The sequence below is a fragment of the Arvicanthis niloticus genome, chromosome 3, assembly GCF_011762505.2.
Source record: "Arvicanthis niloticus isolate mArvNil1 chromosome 3, mArvNil1.pat.X, whole genome shotgun sequence".
In the NCBI taxonomy this organism is placed as follows: Eukaryota; Metazoa; Chordata; class Mammalia; order Rodentia; family Muridae; genus Arvicanthis; species Arvicanthis niloticus.
In genome coordinates this window covers 120,318,164-120,330,253 of record NC_047660.1, presented here as the reverse complement: position 1 = coordinate 120,330,253, position 12,090 = coordinate 120,318,164, and the positions used below count along the sequence as shown (strand labels likewise).

Here is a 12,090-nt window from a genome sequence, read left to right as displayed (position 1 = left end):
GTAGCACTGGCTGCTTTTCCACCCAGTGCCTCATTGACAGTCTTTGTCTTGCACGTGGGATCTTAGTCATATATGTTGATTTTCTTCTGCATCCCGTTCAGTTTTACACTAGTTTCCCACATAAGCCTGTTAGTGATATAATATTAATTGCCCAGAAATGTTCGTCTGCAGTCGCTCCAACATCATTCCTTTAATGAATCCAGACTTCATTGCTTGTATTCCTATTACTTTAGCTACTTCTATTTCTATTTTTATAGCAAAGATCTGTGCAAATAAAAGAATATCAAAAGGTATGCCTATAAATGTGCTGTGCTAAATTCCCTCTGTGTTGAAATGCCTGTGAACTGCTGTTCCAAAATGCCTGCTGCATTTTAATGCCTTTCTCCCAAGGCAACATGATATAGAAGAAACAGCTAGAGTTTTACAGGCACACAAAGCCTAGCCCACCACTCTCCACTTATGTTTCTCTACTTCTCTAAGCCTCGGTGTTTGAGTCAGGGGAATGCCAACAACATTATCCTCGCAGATCTAAGTAGAACTGGATAACGAACACAGATCCTGTGCCCTGGGACATCACAGATGCTCCATAAAGCCAGTTTTCTTTCTCCAGCCCCCAGCAGCAAGGACAGAGAAGTATGCTATGCTTAGACTGATACTTATTTCTAAGAAGTACTCCTATTCAGGAGATTATGAGAAAGAATCAGTTTAGATTCAACAAAAAGTATGTAGTGCCTTGGTGTGAAGGTTTTTACATATGATGGTCATTTCTGACTATAAATAACTGAAAAGAAAAGTAAAACCCATTACAACATTAAGCCCTGTCTAGCTCGGCAGTGCTATAAGAAGGGCCTGTTTAAAGATACATCTGCCTTTAAAGGCATAGGCTATGTAATTGACAAGAAATCCTAAATAACACAAATGTCTTTATATATGGCTTGAGTTCACTCAGCATTCTAAGATCATTACTTACATAGTATAGATACCTACATAATATATTACCTACATAATATAGATAGAGCTGGTTTTGTAAGAACAGCCAGACTCACCTGGGTGTGGTCATGCAGAACTATAATCCTTGCCCTAGTTCTGAAACAAACAAGCAAGCAAACACACAGAGGATGCAAACTCTACATTGTTCAGACAATAAATACAGAAAGCCTAACCTTCCAAGTAGCAATGCAGATAGGTGTAAATCATCTAATCCTTTAAGAGGTTTGAATTACATAAGAACTTGATATCACTTCTGAGTATGTCAGCTAGCTTTCCCAGAACTCATGCTACTATGTTCCATAAAAGCAAGCAGATAGACTGATTGGCACCTAGAACCTTCAGGAGTCGAGTCCGGTGTCTTAGCTTTAAAGTCCATGATGTTTGGTGTCTACTAGAGGCCCTAGTCTCTAAGATATAAACAAGATAGAAAAAAAAGAGCTCTATCGTAAGTAGCAAGCTCCAGTCAACAGGAATGTTTGGAATCAGATTCACCTTCTCTGTCATCCATTAGGTGTGAGTCTCTTCTTCATTTCAATGAGCAGAATAACAAAACTTCTCTTTCAGTATTCTTTCCAAACTTTGAGGTATTTTCCAAAGAATTATAAATTCCATTTAAGTGTTCACCCCTATAGTTGGTTAGTAGTTTTCTAAAGTTCTGGCTTGAAAAGGATTCTGAGATTATCTATAGTCCTTCAATTGATTAGTGATGTGCCTTCTGACAGATAATATAAGTAAAAGTTGGTATCAGTATATTTATGGCATGAATTATAATGGTTTATACCATTGCTACAAAGTGCGTACAAATCTAGCATCAAAAAGTTGCTAAATTTGCACAACTCCTACAGAAAATAGAATCAATTGATTGCTATGCTTACAACACTGTAATATGTAACATTTTATTAATTTAGTAATAAACGTGTATTATCTACTGAGAGGAGGAGAGGAGGGGAGCATATATGATTCCTAACTTTAACATAGAAAACACTTGGAAAAAACACACTGCTGTTACTAAATGCAGGAAGAGGTTTAGGGATGGGAAAATAAGATGAAGTATTGAAAGGTAGTCCCAGGTTGTAATAAAAGACTTGTGTTTTATTCCAAATATCATTGTCTTAGAATATTGACACTTGGGAGAAGACATGGCATGTTTTGCATGGAGACCAAACCAGGCCTCTCTTGTTGTTTTACTGGGGCCAGATTTCTTTCCCAGGTAAATAGTCACGCTCCTGTCAGCCGTCAGGGATGGTTTTGAATCCTGAACAGCTGCTTTGATATTCTTGCTCTACTGTCTTATTTGAGAATGGCAATCTGATCAAACCCATATTTTTAAAATTCATATATTTATAGGCATATGGAAGAATAGTTTATAGCCTGCACATGATTTTTTCCACCACAAATAGAAGAATATTGTGGCTTTTGGTCCATTTTTAAAACAGCACCTTTCCAGTCCTTTCTTTCCTTTCTCTGTTTTCCTTTCTTACTGATGACTTCATTCCACTTGAATTCAATGCTTCGGTTTCTTTGGGGTAAACTAATAGATTATGTATGCGGTGTTTGCACCACGTTGATTGAACTCATCTGGTGAGCTTGAATGCTGCTTTCACATCCCCAGAACCAGCAGAAGCCTATGCATGGGATCCAGCCACCACAGTCATCTTGTGTTACTGAGGAGCCCTGGCAGCTCTCAGAGTTGACATGCTCTCGCCACATGTACTCCAGGAAAGCTGCGAGAGCCCTCATTGTCTTTGAGGGTTATCATTTTTTAATTAAAAAATGAGAGAATGGAGAATTAGAACTATTTTCAGAATTTTGACATACATCCTGAAGGAAAATAAAGGTCTGTGCTCTACTGCCCCGCTCCCTCCAGCCCAAACATTTGTCTTATTCTTTTTTTTTAAGATTTACTCTTATTATTTTTCAATTATCTGTGTGCATGTGTATGGAGTACGTGCTTGTGAGTGCAGGTGCCCAAAGAGGCCAGAGGTGATGGACTCCCTGGAGTTATAGGTACCTGTGAACCTCCTGACATGGGTGCTGGAAATCAAACCCAAATCCTCCTAACTGCTGACCCATCTCTCTAACAGGCTCTCTGTCAGGGTGTGCCTTTTTTTTAAAAAAAAATCAAAAGTATTAATTGTTGATTAGTTGCCATCTCTGGTATGCTTATGAAGCCCAGTGGCCAGTGCATACTTGCTGGCAAGAGACCACAGAGCCAACATGTGGTCACGTTCTCTACCACCTTGCCATCAAGTAGAAGACTGTGTCTTGCAAACTTGCTTATTTGCTGCTTTCTTTTTATACCTTTTCAGCATAATCTTCAAATACTTTGATTTGCTTTTAGATAGCTTACCTATTTTATCAGATATCTTAATTACATGTAAAACTCAGCCATAATATGAGGGGGCCTTATGACAGGCAAGGTTCTTCACACCAGGCCCTACCTACCTGTCCAGTCTTTATTCACTCCTCTTTCCACAGTCTCTCCCATATAACTCATAACTGAGAGTATGGTCCTTATCCAAAGCTCAGCTCACCAGCAATTACACTTACTACCTGACATGAGGAAGGGAGAATATATCATCTGATATGTATGGAAGGCAGAACAAAGGCGGTTGGGACCTCTACATGTCCAAATGTACTAACTGGGAAATGAATTCCAAAAGCAAGATTTGCTTGCTTTGTTCTCTTCCTACCTGGACTTGCCTCCTCTCTCCTGCCCAGCCACTGAGTGGCTATGTATCCTAATGCTGCAGCCCTTTAATACAGTCCCTCATGTTGTGGTGACTCCCAACCATAGAATTATTTTGTTGCTACCTCGTAGCTGTAATTTTGCTACTGTTGTGAATCCTAATATAAATATCTGATATGCAGGTGATCTGATGTGTAGTCCTCAAAGGGGCCACAAGGTTGAGAGCCACTAAGCTAAAGTGTCACCTCCTCTATGGAGTCTTCTACCATCACCTCCCATGGCCTGCTCTCACCCTGTGAAAACTTAAGCCCACATGTTCCCATAACCCCTGTGCAGACCACTGTCCTGGGAAGCATCTTCATGGATCCTAGTTTTCTGTAGGTCTTTCTGTCTGCTTCCTCTAAGAATGTGACTCTTCCAGGGAAAGAATGTGAACTGTTCATCTCCAGATCTTAAGGTGAAGTCTAGCACAGTTGGACACTCAATCCTTAAATGAACCAGGAAAGTTCAAAGGCAGCTCAGACCTGTACCCCTGTACTTTTTGCCTCCACCCCATTCTATATTTTAAAGCACAAGTATAACCCTGAGTCTGTTAAAATACTCATAACAAATCAATCCAAACTAAAAAGGGACCACTAGCTACCCAAAGTGGCACTGGGCAAGCTGTAAGTCTCGGGCAGAACCAGTGACTAACACAGAGAGACATGACCCCTGGACAAGGAACTGATTAGAGCATAGAGGTATCATTCACCTTCCCTTACCCCATATTTAACTTGTGACTGTATGACTGTATCTCTCACCTTCTTTCCTTACCTATGATTTATCTTTACTCATATATTAACCTATAACCTTCCAACCCTAACACACACACACACCAAAAGTTCTTGAGTTTCTCTGAAAGGAATGCTGGTCATGTCAGCCAATCATCTGTCACATTCAACCTTCAGATCAAACAACTGGGATTTGATCTCAAATAAGCAATGGCATTTGAAGGAATGAAATACCCATGTTAAAATTTAACCAAGCACTGCATCATAAGAAGAAAAATGGAGAGCATTTTAATTGCTCTAAGAGGTCAGGACATTATCTCACCTTCTCATCCCCAAAGCATTTATTAATCCCAAATCAGACACTGTGACCCTTGGAATTAAATGTGTGTGTGTAATGTCCTTTATTTGCTCATTTTATTACTGATTTCACCATTTTCCTGGTTTAATTACATTGTCAAATTTTTCAAATTTGGATGTCAGGCCCTTTAATAGGGAGAATAAAGGGGGATCTCCGAGGCTGACATATACCATGTGACCATGTCTATTTGTGTGCTACAGTGGACGACCCATGGCTGGAACTACTGACCGAATCCAGAAGCTTCGGAAGGAGTATTACCAGGCTCGGAGAGAAGGGTTCCTTTTGTATGAAGATGAAGACGGAAGAGCACGGCCATCTGACCATGACCTTCGCTGGGTAAGCCCATGCCTGATTCCAATCATAAATTCCTCTCTCCCAAAATAATTCAGAGCAGAAGTACACAGTCAGGTCAAGAAAGTTCTGTGCATATTAGGTTACATTCAGGTTTCTTGAGTTTTATAGATATGAACACTACCCAGACCACAGCCATCTTCTCCCACAGAAGTTGTTTATATAAATCAAACCACACAGCTGTACTTGCTCATTCTCTCTGCTCTCACACTTATTTCCTGTTGGGTACCTCACTGATCTGGGCCAACCAGATGTCAGCTACTTTAAAGAAGATGAAGAATGTTTGTGCACCTTAATCTGTCCTCTCCTTCTCTTAGACCTTAAATAGTAGGCCCAACATTAATAGACTTTGCAATGTAAGATGTCTCTTCTTTAGAAAATGGTAAATAGAAATAAATTTCAGAGGATTATTGTCAAAGATATCAGTTGTTTGTATAGGAGATCTGAGCAATTCATGTTCCCCAAATCTTACCAGGATAATAGAATGGTGTGCCTTGAGATAAGGGAAGTTTTTGTATGAGGATTCACTCTGCTAATTCATTCAGCATTGAAGGAACAGAAAAAATAATGCCAGCACTAGAGGGATACTCTGATTTCTCTGGGTATCACAATTTCCCCTGCCTTGTAAGTCTACCTATAAAATATACTTAACTCATGAGCACCCACAAAATTGCCCAGGGATGGAGCTTAGCATCGGATGATAAGAAAATGTCAGCTACAGTGCCTGCCTTACACCTGGTACTGAATCTGAGTACTAAGTATTGGCTCTTGCCACTGTTAATTGGAACAGAGCTGAGTGTGGTCACTGTAACATCCTGACTGTATCCCATTCTATGTGTCCTTTTGTATGATTGGTGCCTCCTAGCCTACCATCTCCTTGGAAAGACAAGCATATTATAGGAGAGTCTCCTGCTCTTGTTTCACACATGGTTTTGCTCACAAGATCAAGGAGTAGAGAATGTACCTAATTTCCTTAATTTTCACATCACACCTATGATGTCATGAATGACACGTGGATCAAACTTAGTTTCAGCATCTCCACTGTTGTGCAGAACAGTGGCAACTCCTCAGGCCCCTGTCGTAGAATGGAGTTTTAAAACACCAGTAAAGCCAGGGAAGGTACACATATGTGTAATCCCAATACTGAGGAGACAAAGTAGGAGGATCACAAGCTCAAGACCAAGCTCATCTACCTGCTAAGATTGAAACCAGCCTGAGGTGCCTGAGCTCCAGTCTCAAAAACAAAACAAGACAAAACAAAGCAAAGCAAAACAAAAAACAAAACCCCAAACCAACAAAATGTATAAATACATATTAGCAGAAGTACATTGTGCATCTTGGTGACCCAAACCAGTGATGTCAGCCTGTTTACAGAAAGGCATGCCAAGACTATGCAACCAAACCAGTAACTACTTCTGGTTTTTACAGGTATTAGAATTAAATAGAGTGATATTTACAGTTGAGGGACAACGTCTCTTAGATTCTCAATAGTAGAAAAGAACAATTTCTAGGGAATAACAAATGCAGTAATCATTCACCCTGTCTCAAACTTGGTCCTGATTGATTTACTGCCTTAAACGAGAGATGTGAGGTACTCGCTGGGCACAGCTCAGGCTCCCTTAACGAAAACCGGTGATAAAGCAATTGCTGCAATCCTGAGAACAGAACATCATGGCCAACACTCTGATAAGTGTATCAATTCCTATGAGAACAAAAAGAAAGTAATTTCTGAATGACTACCCCTTGTTATTGTGACCTTATTTAAAGATTTATTTACTTTGAGCTGAAAGAATGAAGATGCTAAACCCTGTGAAGCTCCCCAAACCTGATTTGGGGGGTGACCCTTTGGGAACACCCTTTTCTAATGGTTCTCTTTACACTAAACAAACTTGTAACCAAACAATTTAGTGATTGAAGAAGTATCTATTTTAATTTGTGTTTCCCATGCTCTGGTGTATTGAGCTTTGCCAAATGTGACTGATTTTATGTTTCCCAGACAATTTGAGTCTAAGGCATCCCAGAGGGATGCTGGGAACTGCAGTGTCATAAAAGACAAGTGCTCTTTGTGATCGCCTGAGATACTCCAAACTGGGGATTAGAATCTCAGCATCCTTTCCACTCCTTTCCCTATGCCAAAGAAAAACACTGGTACCTTTTGTCTAGGGGAGGCCTGAGAAATTATACCTTTGTCTTGCTCCATTTGGAGAGATCTAGGAGAGCAAGCTTAGGGAGTTAACATTTCATTTCTGCCTCTCAGCCAGACCCAACGAAGCATCTTTCATGAGACTGTAGTGTCTAGCTAGATTATGCTGGTCCTCAGGACCACAGGAGTTCTTGTTAAAGTCAAATCAAGGAACTGGGAGGCAGTGCCACCCGTGATAACTTATAGTTCTCCAGGGAGTCAACAAGCATTCCGAGATTCAGACTGGAAATCAAGTGTTGGTTCCTTCCGCTTCCAGGAATGTCTAAGAAGGCCACGTTTGCTTATAAAACCATAATCATCATGATCATCAGAAATATTTCACAGCTTAGAGGTGCCCCAGTATAGTACGACATTCATGTCAAGAGGCCTAAAGAGTGTCCCCCCAAATCATCCTATTCCAGAGAACTTCTGAGCTGCCAAGAAAAAATCAAGAAAATAAATTACTCTGCAACTATCATCCTCCCTTGCTGTCCTTGGGACCACTCTGCAAATAACAAACCTGCAGATGTTCAAGTCCCTTATTGTAAATGCTGCAGATCTGTATAGAGCCTGCAGGCTTTCTCCTATGTACTTTGGAGAATTTCCAGACTATTGATACTTCCTACTGTAATGTCAATGTTATGTAGATAGTTTCTAATCTTATAATTTGGAGAATAATGATAAGAAATTATATGTGTGTGCGCCCAGTAATATGCATTGGGTGTATACTTATTCATCTATGTTTGTGGGTACACAAGTGTACAGCCACATATACACCTGTGTGTGCATATATATGGAGTCCAGGCATGAATCTCCAGGCTCTGTCCACCTTTATTTTGTTTTGGAGGGTAGGGTCTCCCACTCATCTTGTATCACTTAAACTAGGATGGCTGAATAATAAACCCTAAGGATTTCAACAGTTTCCACCACCCCAACACCGTGATTTTAAGCATTTCCACCATGCCTGGCTCTTTTGTTAATGAATGTTCTAGAAATAGAACCTGGGTTCTCAAGTTAGCAAGGCAAGTATTTTACTAACAGCTATCTCCATAGCTATCCAGATGCATTAACATGCTTCCCCAGTGGTTTCTTGTCTCTATCAATACAGATGCTGTCCAGCTGTACCCTCAAACTAGATTAAAATAGGCCAGAGAGAAAGAAAATATACTCATAGAAGTCTTTAAACCCAAAATGATGAAAACATTTGCTGAAAAGATTTTTAAATGAATATTTTAAAGTATTTTTTATCAATGGGACTGACAACTGTTTATTTTCCTTTGATCCTACACACACTCAGTGTCTTGAGCCTAAGACATCTTTCACAATTTCTTCTTTTTGTATTATTTTTCCATTTTCTCTATCTCCTGCTCAATTTTCATAAATATTTCCTCAATATCAATTTCAATAAATATTCATTTGCTCAGTCTCAGTGGAGGCCAATCACTGGCAGCAAGAATGTGGCATTGTATCCACTTTAGAGGGACTCACAATCTGAGACAGCGCTCCATAGGACAATAGCCTATGTGGGCGGTGCTGTAACCAGCTCCTCTATGGGCTCAGAGGGGACAACTTAATGTATTGGGTCTGCAGTCAGTTGCAGACTAGGTGCTCTGAGAGCTATTTAGGCAATTTGGAGCTTGCCTCAGCCAACATATTTTATTATTCTTTTCTCATGTCAGTGGTATATTTTTTCTCTCCAAACCAAAATAATAATAGCAATAATAACCTGCCTGATTTATTCACTTCATATGTTTTAAAACAAGTGAACACATAAAGATTGTAAGGTTTGTAAATATGGGCCAGAGAGCTGAAAAGTCTTTTCCATCAGCCTTCTTTGTAGCTGTTTTCCCATCCAGGCTCTGAAAAGCTATAAAGAATTGGTCTAGAGAATTTCAATGGCTCCATGTGAAATGGCCTGGTGGGTTTTTATAGGCCCAATTAAGTAAGCAAGATATGCTAGCTGTGAAGTGTTAACATTTGCCAAAAGAAAACATGATACCTGCTATCTGCTGGTATTTTTTATTTTCTCTAAAACTTGTTAAGACTGTCACCGTCCTCTGGCAACAGGCTGCCTTTTTTATTAGCAGATAAAGATTATCTGCTTATTTAATAGCAGCAGGAATATCCTGTAAGTAATTCCGGAAATGGGGTGGCTCTCAAGTTTTCTAAAACTGTTCCTACCTTTATTGTTGCCTCCTTGACAAGCCGCATGTGTGTTCTTATTACTGTCTTTCCCTTTTGAAACTAAGAATGCTTACCTATGAAAGAGTTTGTAGACTCTAGGTGGGAAGAGAACAAGCATGTGTGCATATATGGGGAAATGGTAGGTGACATCACTTAGCTCTGACCTGGCATGTTAGGTTCTACTGTCCTAAAAATACTGGATATCACATCCTTCCAATAAAGGAATTGACTCAGGTACAGTATGGTCACAAACAAAAGAGGTAGCTGTGTTAAAACAAACAAACAAACAACAACAACAAAACTCACTTGAAAAGGTTTTCTCATCCTGTTGGGCTGGTGGTCTAGGAGCCAAGTTGAAGGAAGGAACACGCTCAGCATCCAAACTGCAAAGTGAAAGATAAGCATTTATACTCAGAAGGGAGGAAGAGCATGATGCTGAGGTCACGCTAACTGTCTTAAGACGGAGGCTGAAGGCAAATAGACCATAGGCAAGTGTTCTGTCTAGTCTTCTGTCACCTTGACACAAGCTAGAGTCATTTGCCAAGAGGGAACCTCAAGTGAGGGCATTTGCCTACCAGATTGGCCTGTGGACAAGCCTATGGTTAATTTTCTTGACTGATAATTAGCGTGAGGTACTACTTCACTATGAGTGGTGCTAGCCTTGTGCTGGCCGTCCAGTAAGAACAGAGGATGGATAAGCCGTGGAGACTAAGCCAGCATGTAGCACCCCTCCATGGCCTCTTCATCAGTTCCTACCTACCAGCTTCTACCCTGCTTGAGTTTCTGCCCCAACTTTCCTCAGGATGAACTGTCACCTGGATGTGTGCAATGAATAAATCATTGCTCCCCCTACAGTAGATGTTTTTAGTTAGGGCATTTCATTGCATCTATAAAAATGTAACTAAGACAATAAGCAAATATAAAAACAAACTGAAAATTGTTTTCTAAATATAAGGATGTGATATAAGGGTATGAGCTCTTACTGTCAATGGTCCAGTACCAGAAATGAGACTTACAATGTATTTTCCTCATTTGTTCCCTGAAGGCAACTCATAAAAACCAATTGCACTGCCCAATATGATAACTCATGCCCATAATTGTATTTGAGAGATGGATGCAGGAGGGTCAGAAGGTCAAGGTCATCCTTAATACCCAACAAGTTTGAAACCAGTGTGGCTACATGAAACCCTGTCAATAAATAAATACACAAATATATAAATAAATCCAAATATCCTGAGTGAGTTGTCATGGTTAAATTTCACCTGACAGCCAAAGATGCTAATTTTATTAAAAACAAAAGCCAAGAAAATTAGTATATGTGTATATATATATATATACACATATATATGTATATATATACATATATGTATATATACATGTGTTTATATAATAACCAATAATAACTATATATTTAGATAGATAGATAGATAGATAGATAGATAGATAGATAGAGTGATAAATAGTTATTATTAGTTAACTGACACTTCTATTGCAAAAACTGGAAACCTGATTTCAATTTCTTAACCAAACAGGAAACTGCTGCCCAAAGGCATTATTATTTTCCTCAGGAGTGGCTGTTTCTAGCTTCTCCAGATTGACCACTGGGAGTTTCTCTCTCTTTCTTTTGGCTTCCCAGTTCTCTGTGTAGACACCATTCTCGGGGACAGGTAGTAGAAGCATAGCCATCAGCACCTCCAATTTATCAACTCTGTGGAATGTCTCACACCCAGCAGACCCCAGAATATCCTAAATGGTATTTAGTTAGGTACTTGAGGCTAGATTGACTCAGCCAGAGCCAGTACTCAAAGCTATACTAGTCAGACAAAGCAAGAACAAGGCTAGAAGGCAGAATCAAAAAGTGGAATCCAGCCAACTTGGGGTCCATAAGTAAGGACCCCAAGAGAAATTGAGGTACCATTAACAGAGGGAATGGATGTTGACTACAATCAGGGGTTATCTAAAAATAACTTTAAATATAATTATATAAATTCTATTGTCTTACACTTTTAAACATCTAATAAGTTTATGTATTTTTCCTGTTTATAATTAGAGAGAATGGAGCCATCAACAACCCCAAATTTGCTGTCCTGCTTTGCTACATAAAAAGAAAAAGATACTTTCTTTTGTCTACTAATCTTGCACCTTTGAACTATCCAAGGACTCAAACAATTTTTCTGAGCTATTCATCTGAAATTACCAGACTTGTGGCTTTATAATTACCTGAAGAAAGTGACATTTTGGTTAACCTTAAATCTAAGAGTTAAAGAAGCAATAGAATTCTTTGAAATAACTAAGGGTGCTTGCTTTCTTTACACAGGGCTGCTCATATGTTTTTATAACTGCACTGGCTACTTTTATGTCACCTTGACATGAGCTAGAGTCATTTTTGAAGGAGGAACTTTAACTCAGAAAATGTCCCTACCAAATTGGTTTATGGGAAACTCTGTAGGGGAATTTTCCTGATTAGTGATTAATGTTCCAGGGCCCGGCTCACTATGTACAGAGCCCCCTCCCTGAGCTGTTGGTCCTAGGGGCTGTAAGAACAGTGTGAACAGTCATTAAGAGC

General features: G+C 39.6%; 1 protein-coding gene across 2 annotated transcripts in view; it reads left to right on the top strand.

Annotated features, from left to right (window-relative positions):
- Positions 1-12,090, top strand: part of Pard3b (par-3 family cell polarity regulator beta) — a 960,833-nt gene that overhangs the window by 850,828 nt on the left and 97,915 nt on the right. For both annotated transcript variants that reach the window (XR_013109510.1, XM_034497678.3), the window contains exon 21: positions 5,008-5,143. Coding sequence is in view for 1 of the 2 variants with exons in the window: in XM_034497678.3 (XP_034353569.1) it covers positions 5,008-5,143 (136 nt within the window). In the remaining variant the exon portion in view is untranslated. The remainder of the gene's footprint in view (positions 1-5,007; positions 5,144-12,090) is intronic.